Source organism: Scatophagus argus, chromosome 22, assembly GCF_020382885.2.
Source record: "Scatophagus argus isolate fScaArg1 chromosome 22, fScaArg1.pri, whole genome shotgun sequence".
Classification (NCBI taxonomy): Eukaryota; Metazoa; Chordata; class Actinopteri; family Scatophagidae; genus Scatophagus; species Scatophagus argus.
This window is the reverse complement of record NC_058514.1, coordinates 9,268,154-9,287,333: the sequence shown is the minus strand read 5'-3', so window position 1 is coordinate 9,287,333 and position 19,180 is coordinate 9,268,154. Positions and strand designations below refer to the sequence as shown.

Sequence of the window (19,180 nt, the reverse complement as noted above, 5' to 3'; positions counted from 1 at the left end):
CAGAAATATGAAATGTTTGTTTTTTCCTTCAGAGAATTTGCTATTATCATTTATTAGTGGTGACGAGTGACAGGTTACCAGATGTAGATTGTGTGTGTGTGTGTGTGTGTGTGTGTGTGTGTGTGTGTGTGTGTGTGTGTGTGTGTGTGTGTGTGTGTGTGTGTGTGGTGTGTGTGTGTTTGAGTTTGTGCATTTATGTTCAAAGAGACAATGGAACACAGAAAAACAGAGAAATTGAATATAATGGAATGGAAGATAAAACACAGTAAACATTTACAATTTATGATAGAAGCAGACCAGAACAGAAGGACAGACAGAAACCAAAACAGGGAGAGAGGGAGATGACTTGTCTCATAGATGTTCCGTAGACTTAACCACCTTAACCAGGGACGGCAGCGTTTGCATGGATGTGACTGTCTGTGGACTGTGGCTGGGATGAAAGGGAAGGAAGCCATGCGGCCCTTGAGGATTCCTCCTTGGGTCTGTGGGGAACACACACATTAACACACACACACACATACACAAAGTGAACCAAGTATGTAAATGAGAGGCTACCCTCTAGATCTGGTGAACAGATGAAGATAATTGTTTCCATCCTTTTTGACAGGCAATGCGCAACTCTCAGGGGAATCAGTTTACGCTAAACAGACACACATCATAGAGTCTCTTTCCATTCTTTCTTTCTCAGACATTCCAGTGTTACCCATAAAAGAGGTTAATACCCTCAAGGATGGGTCAGCTACAGATGTTTGTAGGTGATTAAAACTCCTCTGACATGATGTAACATGCATGCATGTCTCTGTTTTCCAATAAGAAAATAGAGTAACGATCTGCATATCATTTCAATCTATATTCAACAGAATACAAATGTTTTTGAACAGAGGATGGCAATTGTGAAATTCTTTTCCGTTCTTGCTTGATAGACGACCTCAGTTGCTCAATAGGCCGGAGTCTCCTTCAACATATTTTGCACTTAATAATTCACCATTTTCTGGACTGCAGGCGGCCCAGTGTATTAGCAGCACTCTTACCTTCTACAAAGTCATGCTGTTGTAACCCAAACTGTTGCATATGCTGGACTTCAACAATATGCACTGGTAATAATCTGAATAGCCCTTTTCCTCTTTAGAGCAGAGGGCACAACGTCCATAGTTTCCAAAAACAATTTGAAATGTGGATCCATCAGACCACACTTTGCGTCAGTCCGTCACAGATGAGTTCTGGCCCAGTGAAGTGGGCAGAATTTCTTGAATTTCTTTGTTGATACATGGCTTTCGCTGTGCATGGTAGAGTTAACTTGTGTTCCCAAGACTATACAATTATACCCTCTATGTAGCTGTGTCAGTTTTTAACGCAATAGCGCATGAGGAATGAAGGTCACAAGCATTTAGTTTTGATTTTTAGTCGTTAAGTACTGTTTTCCTGAGCAACGCCCTATGTTGATACGTTCAAAAGACGAAGAGAGATTTTGTTTGTTTTCAAGGCATTTCTGCTTTATTTGATTGCCTTTGCAAGAAGAGGCTAATCCAGATGTTCTAGTCTGGTAAGATGCTACTTTGAGACAACTTGCAGAACTTGCATTTGAAGTAAATCCTCTCTCTCGTTTAAGATTGAAAAGCCAAGCAGTCCTGGCAAATTTGCAAAGGTAGCCATAGAGTAACCTGGGTTAACTTTCACAGCCTAAAGCAAACAAAAAAATTGTTCATGTAACTTGAGTGTGTTTCTGTGAGAAGTCAAACTGACTCATCACCTGTGACAGATTGATTTGCTTTTGCTGCAGTGCAGTAAGACAAGCTGGCCCAATCTGTTTCTTTCGATTCGACATTTCAACTCACTTCAGTAATGCGACCTGTGTGACCCTTCTGAGGTAATTTAACTCCTCCAATTTACCTCCAAATCCTTGATCATGAAAACCATACATGTATGTGGACAGCAGTAAAATAGATAAAGGAGTCTCTAGCCTTTCCTCAATGGAAACAGGAAAGTGTTGGCAATTTTACTTTAATCCCCCTTGACATTTGTATGGTGTCCTTGGATAAATTCCATCACAGTGAGATAGAGAGACACATACCTGGAATCAATTACAGGCCAAGCTTTGCCCACAAGTTTTCAGATAAATAAGACACCAGCAGGGATTTTTCTGACAGTAATTTAATCTATAAAAAGTTTCTATTGTGTTGTTAATAGTTTTGGTGTTTGCTGCACTGTTTTTCCCTAAAGACTTTTGGGATGAAATCTGCCTTTTTTTTTTTTTTTGTTTACCACTCATAGCTCTACTTTGTTTCAAAATCATCCATGTGAACAAAGACAGTGATTCAGTTGTTTCCAGTAAAGTATAATTAGTCTGGGCATTGTAGGTGAAAACCATTAACTTAAGTTAATCGAGCCTTTCATTTAATACAGGTCTAAGCTCCCCAGAGGATTTGTAATTTTCTTTTGAATGATGTTTTTTTGTTTTCCATTAATTTTCTCCAAGAGTTAGAATTTATATACACAGATTATAAATACAAGTCATTGTTTCAAGGGTCAAAAGTCAGGGTAATTTTAATTTGTTTGGCAGTAAAAGCATTCACTTTTGGAGGCACAATGGAAAACGAAACCCAAAAATACCTATGTGAAAAAATACATAATAAGAACAATCTACTACTGTAAAGTGGCCCTTAGGCGGTACATGCATAATAAAATCCTAGCTAAAAAAGCTGAAATATGTGTCTACTTCCTCTTATGTTATACTTATGCAGCAGTTGGCAATTTGTTTGATGTTACTGGACATCAGCCTGATACACAGGCTAGCCCCAGACAATTAGTTACGAGCACCACATGTACTTGCCTCAGAAGTGCATAAGGCCTTGTAATGAACAAGCAGGACCACATCAAAGGTAGAAAGAAGAGAAGAGACCTTTTAAAGTTGTACAGACGTCCTAAATGAGAAAAAAACTTACTTTTTCCCAAAAGCACACACCAGCAATGCTCAACAATACAAAGACTTCAGTAATCCAGTGTTAGCCAAAGAATTTGCTTCTTTATACACATGTGTTCAAAATTCACTCTCTCTCTCCCTCACAAACACACACACCATATTTAGACCAGGTGTTGCACTATAGTGCTGAAAGGAATAGCATCCTATAAAAAAAATGCCGAAACAGTCTTGCAGTAAGTGTAATTAACTTGCATATACTGACAAACTGTTCCATGCATCGTATACGGATCCACCAGAGGATCCATACATCATGCATCGTATAATATGTTATGTAATCCATGCATCTGTTTGATATGATGCAAAACTAAAGGTTAGTGCATCTAATGCAATTTAAAGATCTGACATAGTGTGATACAAATTATGTTTTAATTCCTTTTACATCCTGATATATTACAAGTTATTGATGATTTAGACACTCTTCAAAGATTTGTTCCAACTGTGTCAATATATTCTTTAGAACATGTGCACAGCTGTTGATGGCTCACTCTAAGTCAACTTTTAGTTGACTTCGAAACACAGATGCTAAAAAAAAAAACAGACACGGTTGCTCAGTACATATGATTGTTTTTTTTTACAGAGGTGAGTCAGAGGAGTTCAAGCTGGAGGGGGTCTTACAGTCTGCGGGTGACAGTAAAAGGAGTTTTCCTCTGGGCCTCTGGACTGCCCACTGACACACCGTGGAACCATGCACTGGATTCTCCACAGAGATCTTGTAGCGAAGAATGACATCAGACTCAGACTTTGCCAAAAGCAACTCTCAATTTCTCAGTGATTTATGTTTTAAATAGTCCATTAAACTCAGATTTCATGGTGTGAAATATTTATGCAGAATGTCAGCTTAAGAGTATGTAGATTGATCCAACAATGAAGACAATGAGGAGTCAGATTGTGTTTCATGACTTAAAGGTATACCATGCAGGTTTTGTTGGTTGCTGTCTGTAAATGCACTGTTGCACTGGTGCTTTGAACCGGTGGCTCACCAAATCAAAATATTGTTATTTGACATCCTGGGAATGAAGAAATCAGAATCACGTCTTTTGCCAGAGACCTCCAGCACACAGCACACAGTATTCCTTTAGTATACCTCTCCAATTATATTCCACTCAATCTTTGAATATAAGGTAGAACTTCTCAAGGACAGAAATACAGTTTTACAAGTGCACAAATGACTTGGTCCAAGCTTGAGTAAAAAGTTTGTTTCAAGGTTTTAAGACTTTAGAACATCTGTTTATAAACTGTCTCCAGACGCTTTCGTCTGAAGGACAAAGTTCTTGACAAGAGAAATTTTATGGGAAAAAAAACGTTGCACAATGCCTGTGTGAGTGTGTTTTAATTAGGACATTTAAAATGGCCTCCCGACACCCAACAGTACATTAAAGAGAGGAACCTAGAAGTGGAAGGGCTGTAAAATTACCCCCAGTTCCCATGTTGCATTTGTTGTGACTACAATACAGCAGTAAAACACAGAGATCTGGACACTTCACCATGGGAGTACAGTAACTTTTTCCAAAGGTCTGGTTTATGTAAGAGCTTGTGATTGAATACACACATACAGGAGATGCACACACAAACTACGGTTGTTTAGATTATTGACCTGTTCTTATACATATTTTACACAACAAACAGAGCAGCGGAGGTTACCCTCTGAAATCTAGAACAAGAAAAGCCTACAGCCATGTTAATGACTATGTGAGGCTACCAGACATCAATACTAGCATCAGCTTGCTAACAGACAGAAGACATTGTGAAACTGAGTTTTCACATACAGTCAGCAGATCCGTTTGACTGAGATGTAATGGTATAATGTGCATAAAGACTGCTGAAGTTTAAGTGGGTTATTTCAGAGGGCGATTCAGCAACAAACACCTTGCAGCCTTTAGGATCCCTCTATTGTTCCCAAATAGGTTTTTAACTGTAAGATGCTCTCACACAAAACAGCAATGAAACCAGGGGCTTGTGTTTTATTTTGCCAAAAATGGTAATAGTAAGGGCACATGAAGGGGCATATTTTCACCAGAAAATAAACTAGAGTCTGCCAGGATTCAGAAGTCTGCATTTCCAGACTGTTGGAAATGATTCAAGGTTAATTTGGAAACCTGAGCTCCATGGGAAAGGATGCATTCCAAAGAAATGGGTGATTTGTCCAGATTTGACAAGGGATGGTAAAATTAGGTCTACATGATTAACAGGTTTCATTGGAGACTGTCTGTAAAAATCTAATTTGGTCTTACACGTACAAGAAAGATGGCACTTACCTTGACCTCTCCTCTTTTCTTATTCATACTGGCTCACAATGGAAAACAGTGGATGTTATTTATGTACTCCTCTATGAAATTAGGTTCTCAAAAATGTATCACGGTAACATTATGACTAAGAGCTGATGCTGTCTCCCATGCTGTTACTATTTCCAAAATGTGTAACAGCCTCCAAACTATGGGCAATGTGTCAACCAAAACTGCAATCAGTGGAAAAATCAGTCATTTTCAAGTCATTTTACTTGCTGACTTTCTGCACAAAAATAGTACATCTCCTCTGCCAAAACAGCCACACTGTAAGGGAGTGTGCAACCAGGTGATCACTTAGAAACAGCCATTAGTGATGCTAGTTAAACTCAGAAAGACTTATTGTATATAAGTGCATGCAAGCATTTATACACAGTGTTAGGGGTTGTTTCCATATACACGTGTTTGTCTTCTGTTTGTGCTCCCAGCACCCTTGCATTAGAATTTACATGCCTTCCTGATCCTAATGCACCCAGCACATACCTGTGTCATAAGTTGAGCCATATGGTTTAGTGCATTTTGTAGAATTGTCGTAGGCAACACTGAAAGCCGCCTCTTAAGGGGAGGATTATTTTTGCGACACCCAGTAAAACCAAGGTAAATTAGGAACATGCCAAGAGGGAAAAACTGCCTCCCGCAATTCTTAAAAGAAGATATTTAAGGCTGTAAGTAGAGGTGATTGACAGGTGTCCTTTGCTTGGTGGTATCCAGTTGTGACAGGAGTTACAGCATCATGTCTGTCTCTGTCTTCATGTCTATCTCTGCCTTCACTTTGACTGAAAAACTGAAAAGGATCTTTGTCTCTTTCATACACATTGTATGCACATACTTTCTCACACACCCAAACACACACAGGCATGCGGCCACATACATATATACATAGCTGAGATAACACATCCTTGCAGCTGTTGTCAGGAGTGAGTAATTGGCCATGTCAGCTTCCTAGGTCCAAGGTGAGAAAGAAAGTAAAAGGAAGACAACAGTATTGCATCACCACCATTACTTTCACCTTGGATTCAGCTCAGTTGAATCCACTTTCATTGAGTTGGCCTTTGATGGTGCTCTGTATGGCCAATGCAGGACAAATGTTGACGACGTACTGCAAGACGACAGTAAATGAATATTTTCCGCCATCTGCTGGAGAGTCACGGCAAGTGTAAAATAAGATCTTGGATGCCATGAGTGCAGTTGTTTGATACTTTGACATCTTTGTAGAATATCAGTCGGTAACTTTAAGGAGCACAAGCTAAAAAAATCTTAAACAATCTATGTGAAAATGGGATTTCATCTGGCATTCTTGGGCACCCAGTGTTGGGGACGTGCGGCGTCGATTGCTATGGCAACAGTAAACACCCAACTAGAGAGAAATCCGTGATTGGCTTTTGTTAACAGTAACCGTACTTTAACTGTCCAAGCTCTTAGTGGTATTATAGGACAAAGGGACGGGGTCTTGAGGACGTGTGCGAAGATTAAACCCGCACAAAAGTAAGACTTTTATGTGTTTCCTTATTGGCAAGACAAACAGAAACATTAGTTGCCTGTGCAGTTAGTTTACTCGTTAACGTTAGCTTCTGTACTTTCAACCGTATAATTCCATTTGGAGAACTTTACAGAAGATCCCAGGTGTTTACAGACAATAAATACACTGGTGTTGCAGTGTCGCTATCAGTGTTTTTTTAAGAAGTCTAAACAATTTAAAGCAAAATCTAGCGTTATTTTTTTGCGAGAGTTTCATAATACCTACATATGTTTGTATGATATTTGATCTGTTGCTTTCTTATGCTGAAATTGGCTTTGGCTTCAGATGCCGCAGAAATTGACATTTTGTGGTTTCACAACACCTTAATGTGTTTTGATTTTTATTTCCGCCAGCCAAACTTCCGCCTCGAACATTTAAGAATAAAAGCGCGATTTTCGCATATTCATTTGATTGTGCATTCTCTGTACTCTGCCTGTACCATATCATTATTTATTCTGTAGTGGTTTGAAGACTGCACTCCCTCAAAGTCGACTATAAATCTAGAAATTAGAAAGAAGTTGACAGTCTGCTGTCACAGTGTGCCCTTGCTTGTATTTCCTCCTGTCTATGTATTGGTTCATCTGCTGTATCCCTCTATGTGTTCTGCATTAGTGAATCTATCTGAGGAGCGGTGGGAGAGCAGGCCTCCCAGCAGAGGTGAATTGGAGCTGGAGGATCAAGAGGAGGAGGAGGGTGAGGAGGAGGAGCAGGCGGAGGACACCCCTCTGCTGGCCCTTGCACCTGACGTTGCACTCCCAGAGGAGCAGCCCTATGCCAGCACTGATGTCTCTACTACTCCTATTTTCCAGTGCCTAGATGAGGTACGACTCATAAATGTTGTTAAGTGATCATTTTTCTTGCAAATGGCATTTTGGTGCTTTTATAAGTAAAGCAAAACAGCACATTTGGGAGTTGCAGTGACAGTATTTACTCTAATTATTTAAAACATACAAGATAAAATTATGAATGCTTTCAAAAGGATTATAAGGCCTGTCTATCTACAAATGGCTGTTTATCTTCCAGTGAAGCTGATGTTTAGAGTAAAATGTGATAGTGTATGGATTTATGTGTCTTACAACATTAGCCTTAAACTCTAATCATGTTTAACATTTAAAGAAAAGTGAATGCTTGGAACTTGAAATCATCGTGTGGATGAGCACAATACTTTTTTATTAACTTAATGGTCACATACAGTAAACAGGCATTCAAGTCAAAAGCCCACAGCTTGATCATTTATCTTCTGTGAAGTTCATATGAGCTAAATCTTTTATTGAATTGCTTTATTGAGTCAACCACAGTCTCACCCAATTATTATGGGCATGCAGTGTCAAAACACCCTTGATACTAGATGGCAGACACTTCAGAGTTTGGGATTTCATCTCACGGATGCTCATGCTAAACTTGTATACAATTTTTGTATACATTAATCGAAAGGTGATTCCAATACGGAAGGTGCTCTTAAAGATGAGCAGGCATCAATATGATTTAAAACTGCCAAACACTGCAATGTACACAGCCATGTAGTTAGAACTTTATTTCTTTTTTTGATATAAAAGTGCATATTTTTTGGCATGAAAGTTGAATATGAATGATAGAAAAGTTCAATATTGTACACACAGAAAGCTCCAAATACACACATAATTACTATGAATGGTCACAATAATGTGCAATGTTATCATCGCTCAAATATCAACCATCATTAAACCTTGTACTATAGGACCTATGTATTATATAAAAGCTATCATACCTCACAAAATAAAATAAATACTGTACACGTCCTTAAAGTGAAACATTTCTTTCCCCATCCTTCCCATTCACAGTGTGTATAGAATTGATTAAATGATGCAATGCAGTTTTCAAACATTAGGCAGCAGTATTGTACAAGTGGTAAGTCGGGGAGGACATTTTTTTTTAACCATGTGAATATGGTGCATGGCATCCAAAGATGAGCAGTAGTTTCTTTTTCTTTTCTTTTTTTTCTTGCAGCAGTGTCCTGCTCTGTGGCTGCTGTCAAGAAGAATTTACTAAAGCATCAATAATGCAGAATGTGCTTGGGGATGATCCGATAGAAATTTATCACAGTCTGCATATTTATGCTGGGATGTTTTATATTGTAAAAGATGATGATACATTAGCAAAGTGTCCCAGTGTAATTAAATAAACGACACAGAAGACATAAGTGTTGGCTCTCACTTCCTGTATTTTTTTTTTTTAACAGTTTGACTCTGTACCCTGCATGAAGTCTATGCCAATTAATTTCAGACCCTGTATAATACTGTATCATTAACTCTCATATACCTCACTTGAGTGGCTGCTGTTAATTATTAAGCCATTTAGAGTAGAGAAAATGATATCTCATTAGTTTTTACTACTGCTGTGTGCTGTGGTGTGTCTCAGCTGGGTTTATAGCAGGAGGCTGCAGGACAGAAAGTGAAGAAATGTCAGAGACACAATGAAAAGTCTCTTAGGGTAACCCTCCGTATAATATTATAGCCCCTGTAGGAGGTTGGCCTTTACACTGCATGTTTTTTTTTATTGGTCCATCATTGTTCATAGTCCATTGTCCTTTATTATTACCATTTTAATCTAAAATTTTGAAGGCCACACTCACTACAGTGGAAAAAAGTAATAGCACAGTTATTTTTTTTTTCACAATTACTTTTGTTATTACTGCATTCAAACTGTCTATAGGACTTATTTTTTGGTGTGCACGTATGGATGTTTAAATGTGTGCAAATGCATGACTATGTGCCTGTGTGTGAGTTTCTGAGTCTACTTCTTCTTCCATTTTCTGACTGTCTTTGTGTCTGTCCATCTATCTGTCCATCTGACTGCACTCATGAATATTTACCTGTCCTCTTACGGAGCATAATTCTTGGGCCGTATCATCATCTTGACAGTTTTGAAGGCCTGCCTGTAGTTGGTTGGGTAGTACTCCGTTGACATGTTGTGCCATGTTCCCCAGAAGATCCCATTCCTGACTCCCTTGTACCTCTTGTGATAGTACTTTCCGTTGAGGTTGGCGGACATGCAGGCATCGAACCACCAGCCTGAGCTGTAGTAGGCACCGCAGTTTCCGGAGGGATACATGTCGTTGTCGTGGTCGGGTGTGGAGAAAAACTTCTGGTCATGGTTGAAGTGCTTGTTGAAACTGATGGCATTCCCAGCTGTCCCACTACAATGACATATCAATTTGTATAAGATGTATCCCTTTATGAATATTTGATCATACATGCACAAAATTTAATATTGTACCTGTATCCACTAATAGATAGCCGGTAGCGTAGGAATTCATTGGCCACATAGAACTGGTCGTACTTTGCATACTCTCGAACACCCTCAAAGTCCTCCAGCTCGATGCGCAAGATCATGTCTTTGGCTTTAGTCAGCAAGTGGATATGGTCATTGCCCAGCCAGAACTCACCTCTGCAGCAGAGAAAAAAGGCAGAGGGAGGAGGGGATGGATAAGAGCAAAATGAGAGAGAGATTATAAACGAGCTCATATGCTTGTACACTTGATTAGAAAGTGGATACAGTCACTCAAACTAAATTTACTCATCGCCACAGGGGAGGAGAAGAAAGGAGGAGATGCAAGGGGAGAATAGTATGACAATAAAAGAAGGATGAGAAGAGACATTATTCTTTCAGTGGGAGGTTATACTAGATTTGTAGGCATGGTTATCAAGAGGTAACCATGGTTATTTCCCTTATAAAATTCCTTCCTACAGGAGCTGAGACCAAAATAGAGAAAATGAGCTGAAATTTGGATCCAGTTAGAGGCTATGGGAGAAGCTCTGCATTAAAAATGGATGTAGTCTGTGTGAAAGGTCTGCTTCCCTCCATTTTCACCAGGACCTGTTCCCCAACTTTGACTTTCTTTTTTGTAGTGTTTTGTCTTAAATTATTAATTTTAGTCAACAATTTGTTATCTTTTAAAATGGGTCAACCCCACAGTCCTGATGTATATTCATTTAGTTCTTTTGCATGTGGTAATTAGTGGCAGTGAAAACAGCTTGTGAACAATTAGTGCAAGTGAGAGCAGGTGTACATCATTAGGTCTACTGAGCACTGAGTGACAATGGACACTCTCAAGTTGTGGGAAGAAGGGGAAACTGTTTTGTAACAAATGACATCCTGTTAAAAGTTGCTGCTTTGGAGGGTGACCTTGTGTGCCCATAGACAAATTCTGCTTGTCATGAGCAACAAAGGAATCTTAAGTTAACACACTGTTTCCTATTTTGTGTGGGGTTTTTTTCTTAAGATTTATTTCAGTCTAGCTCACCCTAAAGGTTGTCTGAGCAGATGGTAGGTTCCAGATGGGTGTGGCTCAGAAGATGATAAAAGGCCAGTTGGGCAAAGTGGCTGGTGGTTTGCTGTGGGTGTCAGTGGCATGTGTCTGTGTCGAATTGCTGTTGCTATATTGTCTGTCTTTAGTTAGAGAAATACTTTAGCTATTCAGCGTTGTATTTCATATAGGCTTAATGGAAAAGAGATGCAAAAAGATTTTTAATTTTCCAGTGCCTGACAAATCGAACTTCCCTCTGTATGGCATTGTAGCACTACAGCATGCATGCAAAAAGAACTCCAACCTCTTGTACCCATGTGGTATTTGAGACTCCTATCCTGCATACAGACACAAAGATATTTATATTTTTCCACTTAACCTTATTTCCCCGAATTCTAAGCTATAGTGAAAAAAATCTAGTATTGATACCCAAGCCAATTACCTGAGGTTGCCAAAACCTTTCTTGTACTCAGCCCAAGTGCGGTTGAAGCTGACAGATCCATCGAGTCGTTGTTGTATCACAGTCCATCCACCTCCAAAGGACTCCATGTCACAAAATACCTCAAATGTGCCGTTGCGGGGATCAGGGGTCACACGATACACACCGTTCTTCCTCACCTCCAGCACATTGTAGTCTGAACACTCCCGAGGGGCCATGATGACTGTGAGAGAGAGAGGATGGGGAGAAAGGAGAGAGGGCGATTTTTAAGGAGATGTTACTGTAAATGATCAGTAATCTTCTCGCTTTTCTCTGGTATTTTTTTTTTCTGCCCAACCAAGAGACAGTAATAAAAGCTACCCCTGAGGATAGAGAAATAAATGCCATAAGTTAGCAAGAAATCCAGCTTTAACCATTGTGGAAGTTTTCATTCCTGCATTAATTTCCGGGGGAGGTCCGTTTAAACACAAAACAGTTCAGCATGTTCTTCAGCCAGCATGTTACCAGACTGTTCCACAGTTCCTTGTTTGATCAAACTAAAGTTCAGCAAGTCATCAAGCATGGGAGTACTGTCTTTCAGTAATCATTTTGAGAACACTCCAGCCTTATCCTCTGCTTTTCAACATGTCCTGTTTCTGGAAATCACATCAAGTATCAACAAAGGACAAAAGCCACTGTCAAAGCATAGAAGTCAGCGACCTTTCCTGTGCTGCATCACAAGCCTAGTCCATACAGCTTCTCTACTTTGTAAAAACCCTGTGCTTTTTTTTAAACTGCCCAATTCTTTCTGAAACTCTTGCTCCTGTCCCCTGTGTCGCACTGCAGGCTGCTGACCCCATCCAGAACCAAGGTCCAAAGGGCCTTGTCAGTTAGCATTTGGGAATTGAAAGGAACAGACTTGTCAAAACGTGGGAAAGTTTAAAACTGGATTAGAGCGACGTACCCCTGCCATGCATGTTTGACACCTGGGGCTTAAATCATCCTGACGCTGGGCAGGCAGCATGTGGACACCTCCTGAGTTTGTTTTGGTACACTCCTTTGTTGATACAGTTTGTCACACTGTTAAATCTCTTTAGTGGTTTGGTCGGTTATAATAGAGCAAGGGTAGGGGGAACCACACTGATTAAAGAGGGCCAGACACTGGGTGTCCTTTAAACACAGGGAAGGGGAAATCTAGAGCATGTGTTTTATGGAGTGAGGAAACATGTAGTCATGTAGTCATTTCTGTACTATATAGTACAGAAAACAGTGTGGGAGTCAGCAGTTACAAACTTTATCCTTGTCATGTTAACGGCTGCATTTGCAATTGGTATTCAAAGTATTGTCTTGTAAATTCTATCAGTGTCTCATTATAGTTTCTCCACTTCACATCTCCCTCTCCTTATTTGTCCCCATCTGTCTGACTGGGCAGCCAGTATCGCTAGAGAGACAACAGCCATCTCATCTCACTACCTCTGGCATTTTGCCTGACCTAAATAACTCTAATATCAGCCACTTACTGATGACTGGTGGCTGATTGGCTGTCCAACAGTTGAGGTGGCTTCTTCAGTTAAGTGGTTAATTGGGTGGGTGATTGCTTTGCCTATTTTCTGGCTTACTTACTAACTTCCAAAAGCCATTGCAAGCTCTCTTAAAGTCTCATGACTGGCATGCTTTTTGTAGATGATTTCACTGAATGCACACAAATGACTGGCATATAAAGAAGACAACTTTGTTATCAAGGAGGCATTCCCTGTGACAACCAGTTGTCAATGAAGAGTGACCATGTTGTGGAAGGAAATGTGTATCCAAAGTGATAGTATAATCTTTCCCCAGGAAAACAGCTTAAATAGTATACTACTGTCTGTTTTGCTGGAAAGAAACATTCAACACCCTTCCTTTTAGGAAGTTTTTTTTATCAGCACATTGCAGACAAGCAGTTCCTGACAATGTGACAGATTGGACATCCATTCTCTTTGTTTATAATTGAGTTAATGTGGCTGAACAGTAACATGAATCGCTTTCCGTTCACCTCAAGGCCCTAATACATCTTGCAGGTGTGAAAATGAAGAAGATTAGTGCTTGCAGCAAGGTTGGGTATTGGCAGGTGAAATAAATACTTACTAACTATTAGTCCTGCTTGATGGTGAAATTCTACATCAGCCTAAAATGTCTGGCTGATGTTTGCCCATGTTTTTTTTTTTTATTTGTTTGTTTGGTTTTTTTTTTGTTGTTGTTGTTGGTTTTTATTTTTAATAAGGTGCATGTTGATCAGGTGTTGGAATTTTGACCTCAAAACACACAGTTTTGTCAAAGGAATGAGAAAAGTGTAGAAAAAGCAAGTGTCCTTACATGCCTTACTCAAACCCATGGAGTGCAAATCGTTTGCACTCTGTAATGTAGCCTAATGAGCTGCTCTAGTGTGCCTGCTTTCTAAATCCCCACACACGTGTGAGTGGTTAACATTTGTTTACCAGTGATCCATCAACCACAGCTCTGCTCTTAAGATGTTATCGTATCTTGAGATGAAGTGGTGACCTGAAGTCTGCTTGCTTGTCTTGCTTAAATTACAGAAATTTCAAATCTCTATTTAAAAATTAGCTAATTATTTTAGGTCTAATTTGGCAGCTGGGTGGTTGGATAGTATTTAGGAGCCAGGGAACCATTAAAATATGAATTGCTTCACTAAGTACTTTGTGACAAACAACTGAAAAACATTTTTCTCTGGAGGTCACTGTGTAAGGTTCACAGCAAGAAGAGGGACATTAATTAAGCATCTGGCATTTGGAGTTCACATTGGGGATAAAACAGGATTTGTGTGTCATGAGTAGCTACGAGAAAAACTTTTCTGAAAGCCTTTCCAAAACATCTAAAATGTTTCATATCAATTGTTAATTGTGTTTTTGATGGAGACGCATCACTTGCGTAAAACAGCTATTACAACATTGTTTGAACTTGTGTTGTGAGCGTGCAAGTCTTATTACCTTTTGGTCTATTTCCTTAATAACAGCTGTCTCTTGTCTGCTTGTCTTGGATTCACTTCAGGCACGATTTCCTAACTCATGGCAGAATAATTTGCCGGTTCTTGACTTTTAACATGACAGATTGATGTACAAATGCAAGTGTTACTGACCCTGTGTGCCACCCGTGACTAATGTTGGGAAAGCCGCCCGTATTACTTCTTGTGGTGTTGTCAGGAGATAATGAGACCTAGTTGTTTTATGCAGGAATGAGCACTCAAGAGCATGACCTCCAGAGGAAGCGAGGTAGGGGGAGAGGCAGGAGTAAGGCACCCGGAAAAAGGATTAAAGCGAAGGGGATGTTGAAAGTAACTGCAAGAGAATGGGTGGAAAAAAAGTGGCAACATGAAGAGAAATGGAGAGATGAAGAACAGACAGAGGATAAATGTATAAGGAAGAGTGGATGGGAATGAAGGAGAAAAAGGCAAGTTGAGGGAAGAAGACAGTGGAAGAGGAAAAGCTGGGATTCCCTTCACACCACTGTCCCAGTTAATCTACTTAAAAATAAGCTCACATCTGTTTGCCACATAAAAGCCCCAATACAGTGTGACATTCACATCCAGTCATGCAATATCAGGATATTATTCAGTCTGAAAAGTTTCAGACTGAAAAGTACACTGCATTTCAACTGTGTCCTCAACCAAATAAGCCTTGACATCAATGTAAAGTGGAATGTGTGTTACGCTTGGCTAGTTTGCAATCCCTAATTAATTTATATATATAATTTTTTTCATCCTCTCCCATGTTGCATACACCCGTAGCTCTCCACTCATTTTTTCACCAGGTGATGCGACTTTTGCCAGCACAAGGTCTTTAGTTCAAACTACAAATTTTACTTTCACACTTTTGGATGTCCATCACTGGCTTCCACTTGGCAAAACTGGAGCAAGGCTGAGCAGTGCCATTTAAATAATACATTCATGGTACTCTTTAGCTGTAATACAAGATCGTAAATGTTAAAATGTTTACACTATGTAGCAGTGAAGGTGCCAAGTATCTGCCTTTCTCCCCTCCCTCTGTTTTTGAGTTTCTCCATATGGAGAGTGGAATGACAGAGCATTTGAATTTGTTATATAAGAGTTCATCTAAATTCTCACTTCAACCCCCAGTTGTCATATTACTTCACTCATGAACCGTATGACCTCAACCTAAAGCTATTTCGCTATGGGCTGCACTGAGCCGACTGAGACTTTAATATAGTGATGTAGTGAACATGGGCAGCCATAGCATATGAAATGTTCATACTGATAATGGAGAAGGCCTGTCACAACAAACCACTCTGTGTAGTGGACAATGTCATTGTCAGCCTGCAAGATTTAATTTTCCAGAAAGGGCAAACTGGGTGAAGGTGACCACCCAGAGTTGGGCTGTTTGTAGTGATTTTCAAGTGGCCATGTCCACTTAGCCATGTTTGAAAACATCCTATGCCAGAAAATTCATCCCAGAATTCATTGTCCATTACAACTGGAGTATCGTTATAATAACACCATCTGTGGTAAATTTAAGGCAAGAGAAAACAATTGAGGTAAGGAGAACAGAGAACAGACCTATTGACAGACCGTGCTCAAAAAGATTGCAAAAATGAAAAAAGGAGGGTTAGAGAAGAGGAGAAGCATCTTTTGAAATGGTGAAGATGGAACAGAATAGAATATAACACTACAGAAAACAGAAAAGGGGTTTCAGTCAAAAGAGAATATATATATATATATATAGTAAATAGCTGCAAAAATGGAGAAGGTTTTCAAAGGAAAAAAATTGAATATTTCAAATAGAGAACGCCACCAAACTAGTAAAAGCAGGCTTACACTGAGGAGCATTCTGGACTGGACATGCAGTGGTGCAGGTTGAGCTGAGCTTGTTGACCACTCCAGTGATGTTCTCCACCTGCCTGTCCACCATAGCCTGCACATTGTCCATGTTGAGCAGGTTGAGCCCCTCCAGGCGACCCTGCAGTGCCGAGATGTGGCTCCTGGCATTGCGCAGGCTGGCAGACATCCTATTTAGCTTTACCTGGGAAGGGACGGAGCAGGGGGAGAGAAAATTATTTCTGTGCACTGAATACAAAGCAGGTGGATTACTGAAGTCAACAGCCTTCTTCATTGTTTTACCAGCCAATTAGAATTTTAGAATAGAAATGAGTCTGCGTGATGGTTGGCCGTCTGCCAAAGTGGCTGTGAGAGTCAACAAACTAACCAGACAGAGGAAAAATTTACCGCCATTTGGCTGGTGTCTAATGCTGATTTCCCACCCTGTTTATAGTACCAGGAATTTTCCCTGGTGGTCTGGTGCCATGTTGGACTTTACAGGTCTTTCAACATCTGGCCAGTTTACATTCCAACTGGGTGCATTTGACTGGGCAAATTTAGGTGACTTTATTCTTTTATAAAGCACCTTTTTTAAGTTTGGTTTCTTTTGCTCAGTGTAAGTAAAAATGTTCCCAATGATGATAATGATTATGGCTTGATGATGGTACAGAATGTGCACTGACAACTATTGTCCACCCAAATTAAGATGAAAGTGACAAATACAGCCAACTTTTATTTATATTAGTCATGAGAAATTCATTAAGATTTTCTTAATATAGAATATGCACCTGGAGCTTTGATCTTGGCATTGAAAAAAGTGTATTTGTTAGAGGAGGGCTCGTTCCTTGAGAAATCCTGCCTTTTCTAATTGAAAGTGTTTCAAAATGGTCTTTTTTTACTATGAGACAGAACTGTGTCTCTTACCTGCATCTCCTGCATAGTGCTCGGTGTAATCTTCCCAAAAATAGAACCTTGCCCTGGTCCAGCAACATCCACAGTAGCTCCAGGGACCGTATCCTCTCCCCTCTCCTCTTGGCTGGACGCACTTTGCACCTCCTGTCCTTCTTCCCCGGCTTCCCTCTGTGTTGACACATGTGTCTGCCCCTGGTCAGCTTGCTGTTGTCCAAAAGCCCCATTGCCCCGTGCTCCACGGCACTCCTGGCACCCGCTCTTCAGCTTGTTGACCACCTCCTTCAGGCTCTGCAGCTCCTTCATCGTCTTCTCCAACAGCCTGAACTGCTTGGGCAGCTGGATGGTGAGCGGAGGCAGGGTGAGCTGGTAAGGGCAGTCCTCCCCCTCCTCTGCCCCGGCCCCAGAGCTCACACATTGGCCCGAGGGTCTCAGTTTCATGGGGCAGGAGGTGGGGGTACCAGACTCAGATCCCAAAGAGTAGGTTCCTCTTGCATCCCATCTCTGGTGTGAGTTTGCGGGGAAGTCTGCTGCCCGGCTGGTGCGCAGCACCAAGGTGGCTGTAAGCAAGAGACTGGTACAAAAGCAAAGCACAATCGTCCTCATTTTTCTGTGAGATTTGTAAAGGAGAAAGTGTGTGTGTAAAGTGAAAGTGTCTGCAACTGCCTCCGATATGAACTCAGAAACTGTCTAGATGCATGCGATCGTGTGTGAGTGTATGTCTGTGCCTGCAGCTGCAGATTGTAAGTATAGGAGTATGTGAATGTGTGTCTGGTATCCTATTGGTTTAAGAGTGTGTATGTGTATGAGCCTGCAGGAGAGAGAGCGCGCAGGGGAACTGCCGCTGCCTCAGATAGCTGTGTCATTAATATCAGTGCGGCCAAGGGAGGGGGAAGGAAGCGAGAGAGAGAGAGAGAGAGAGAGAGATCGGAGAGTGAGGGAGGGTGTTGAGTTAGAAAGGATGGGAGGGGCAGCATTATTGCGTAATGCAAAACACCATATCAGCAGCACTGTGAAAAACCAGAGATGCAGACAGAAATTATGGGAGTGGAGGAGATAGGAAGAAATAGGGGGAGGAAAAGAGAGAGGGAAAGGGAAGCAGGGAGGAATGTAGAGGAAAGGTAGGTCCTTACCCTGCAGTCAGTGCATGGTGCCGTCCTACTCACTCTGGAGTCGGCTCATTTCCCTGAAGAGTGAAGTGACTCAGTGCACAGGAACTGTCCACTCAACTGACATTAGGGTGATGTTTTTTTCACGCTCTGTTGTTTTGCATTTTTGAATGTCCGCAGCACAAAATTTAAAGGCCTCGTCCCCTGACCCAGTTCAGACTCCAAAGCCTGATTAAAAACCTCTGCCAGTCACTGTCCAGTTCCAAATCAGACTAAAGTGAGCACAATTAAAATCCATGGTCAGCCAACAGCGACAATAAAGAGGGTTTGTTTCAGTTAGCCAGCAGAAGTGTTGGGGATTTTACAAAGCTTGTTCAGGATGTTGCAAATTAAGCACGAGAATCATGAGAGACTTCTGAAACAGTTTTCCCTGACTCTTGACAGGCATCCTTGAATGAAATCCTTAAGCACCTGCTGATACTGACTTAATTTCAATTTGTAATTTTTCCTGCATAACACAGCTGCAGATTGCACAATTAAGTGCAGATCTACACTAAAATGAGTAATTCCAGATGAATGTGTTATGTTCTAAAGACTAAATATTGCTTCTGACACTTTGCATCTTTTCTGTGTTGCTTTCCTCCGCTTTGTGTTGGTGTCAGGATAATTTGGACAGATCTCAAACAGCCTTTTTTATATATAGCATGAACAAAATATAGGAATTTAAAAGCAATTTGAAACTGACAGTACCAGATACACCTGCAACATGTCACTGAAATGAATGCAAAACAGCTTTCATTTGTGCCACTTTCTTGCTATGCAGAGGAAATGTTTTAATGAAGGGAAATAGGAC

General features: G+C 40.6%; 2 protein-coding genes across 6 annotated transcripts in view; one reads left to right on the top strand and one right to left on the bottom strand.

The window, feature by feature from the left end:
- The first annotated feature begins 6,431 nt into the window (after nucleotides 1-6,431).
- ccdc146 (coiled-coil domain containing 146) overlaps nucleotides 6,432-19,180 on the top strand; it is a 43,979-nt gene continuing 31,230 nt past the window's right edge. For 3 of the 4 annotated variants that reach the window (XM_046379201.1, XM_046379200.1, XM_046379198.1), the window contains exons 1-2: nucleotides 6,432-6,747; nucleotides 7,394-7,602. In XM_046379201.1, coding sequence (XP_046235157.1) covers nucleotide 6,747; nucleotides 7,394-7,602 — 210 coding nt within the window. In that variant the 5' untranslated portion in view covers nucleotides 6,432-6,746. The remainder of the gene's footprint in view (nucleotides 6,748-7,393; nucleotides 7,603-19,180) is intronic. The other variant, XM_046379202.1, reaches the window with a different exon arrangement.
- fgl2a (fibrinogen-like 2a) lies at nucleotides 8,696-18,077 on the bottom strand. 2 transcript variants are annotated; one of them, XM_046379210.1, is made up of 6 exons: nucleotides 17,234-18,077; nucleotides 16,310-16,514; nucleotides 11,509-11,728; nucleotides 10,037-10,207; nucleotides 9,633-9,956; nucleotides 8,696-9,197 (listed from the first exon to the last, which is right to left on the bottom strand). In XM_046379210.1, exons 1-5 carry the CDS (start codon nucleotides 17,822-17,824, stop codon nucleotides 9,641-9,643), a joined length of 1,503 nt encoding a protein of 500 aa, XP_046235166.1. In that variant the 5' UTR covers nucleotides 17,825-18,077; the 3' UTR covers nucleotides 8,696-9,197; nucleotides 9,633-9,640. The 2 variants fall into 2 exon arrangements, with proteins under 2 accessions (XP_046235166.1, XP_046235164.1); XM_046379208.1 differs by having other exon boundaries at nucleotides 8,696-9,956; nucleotides 17,234-18,076.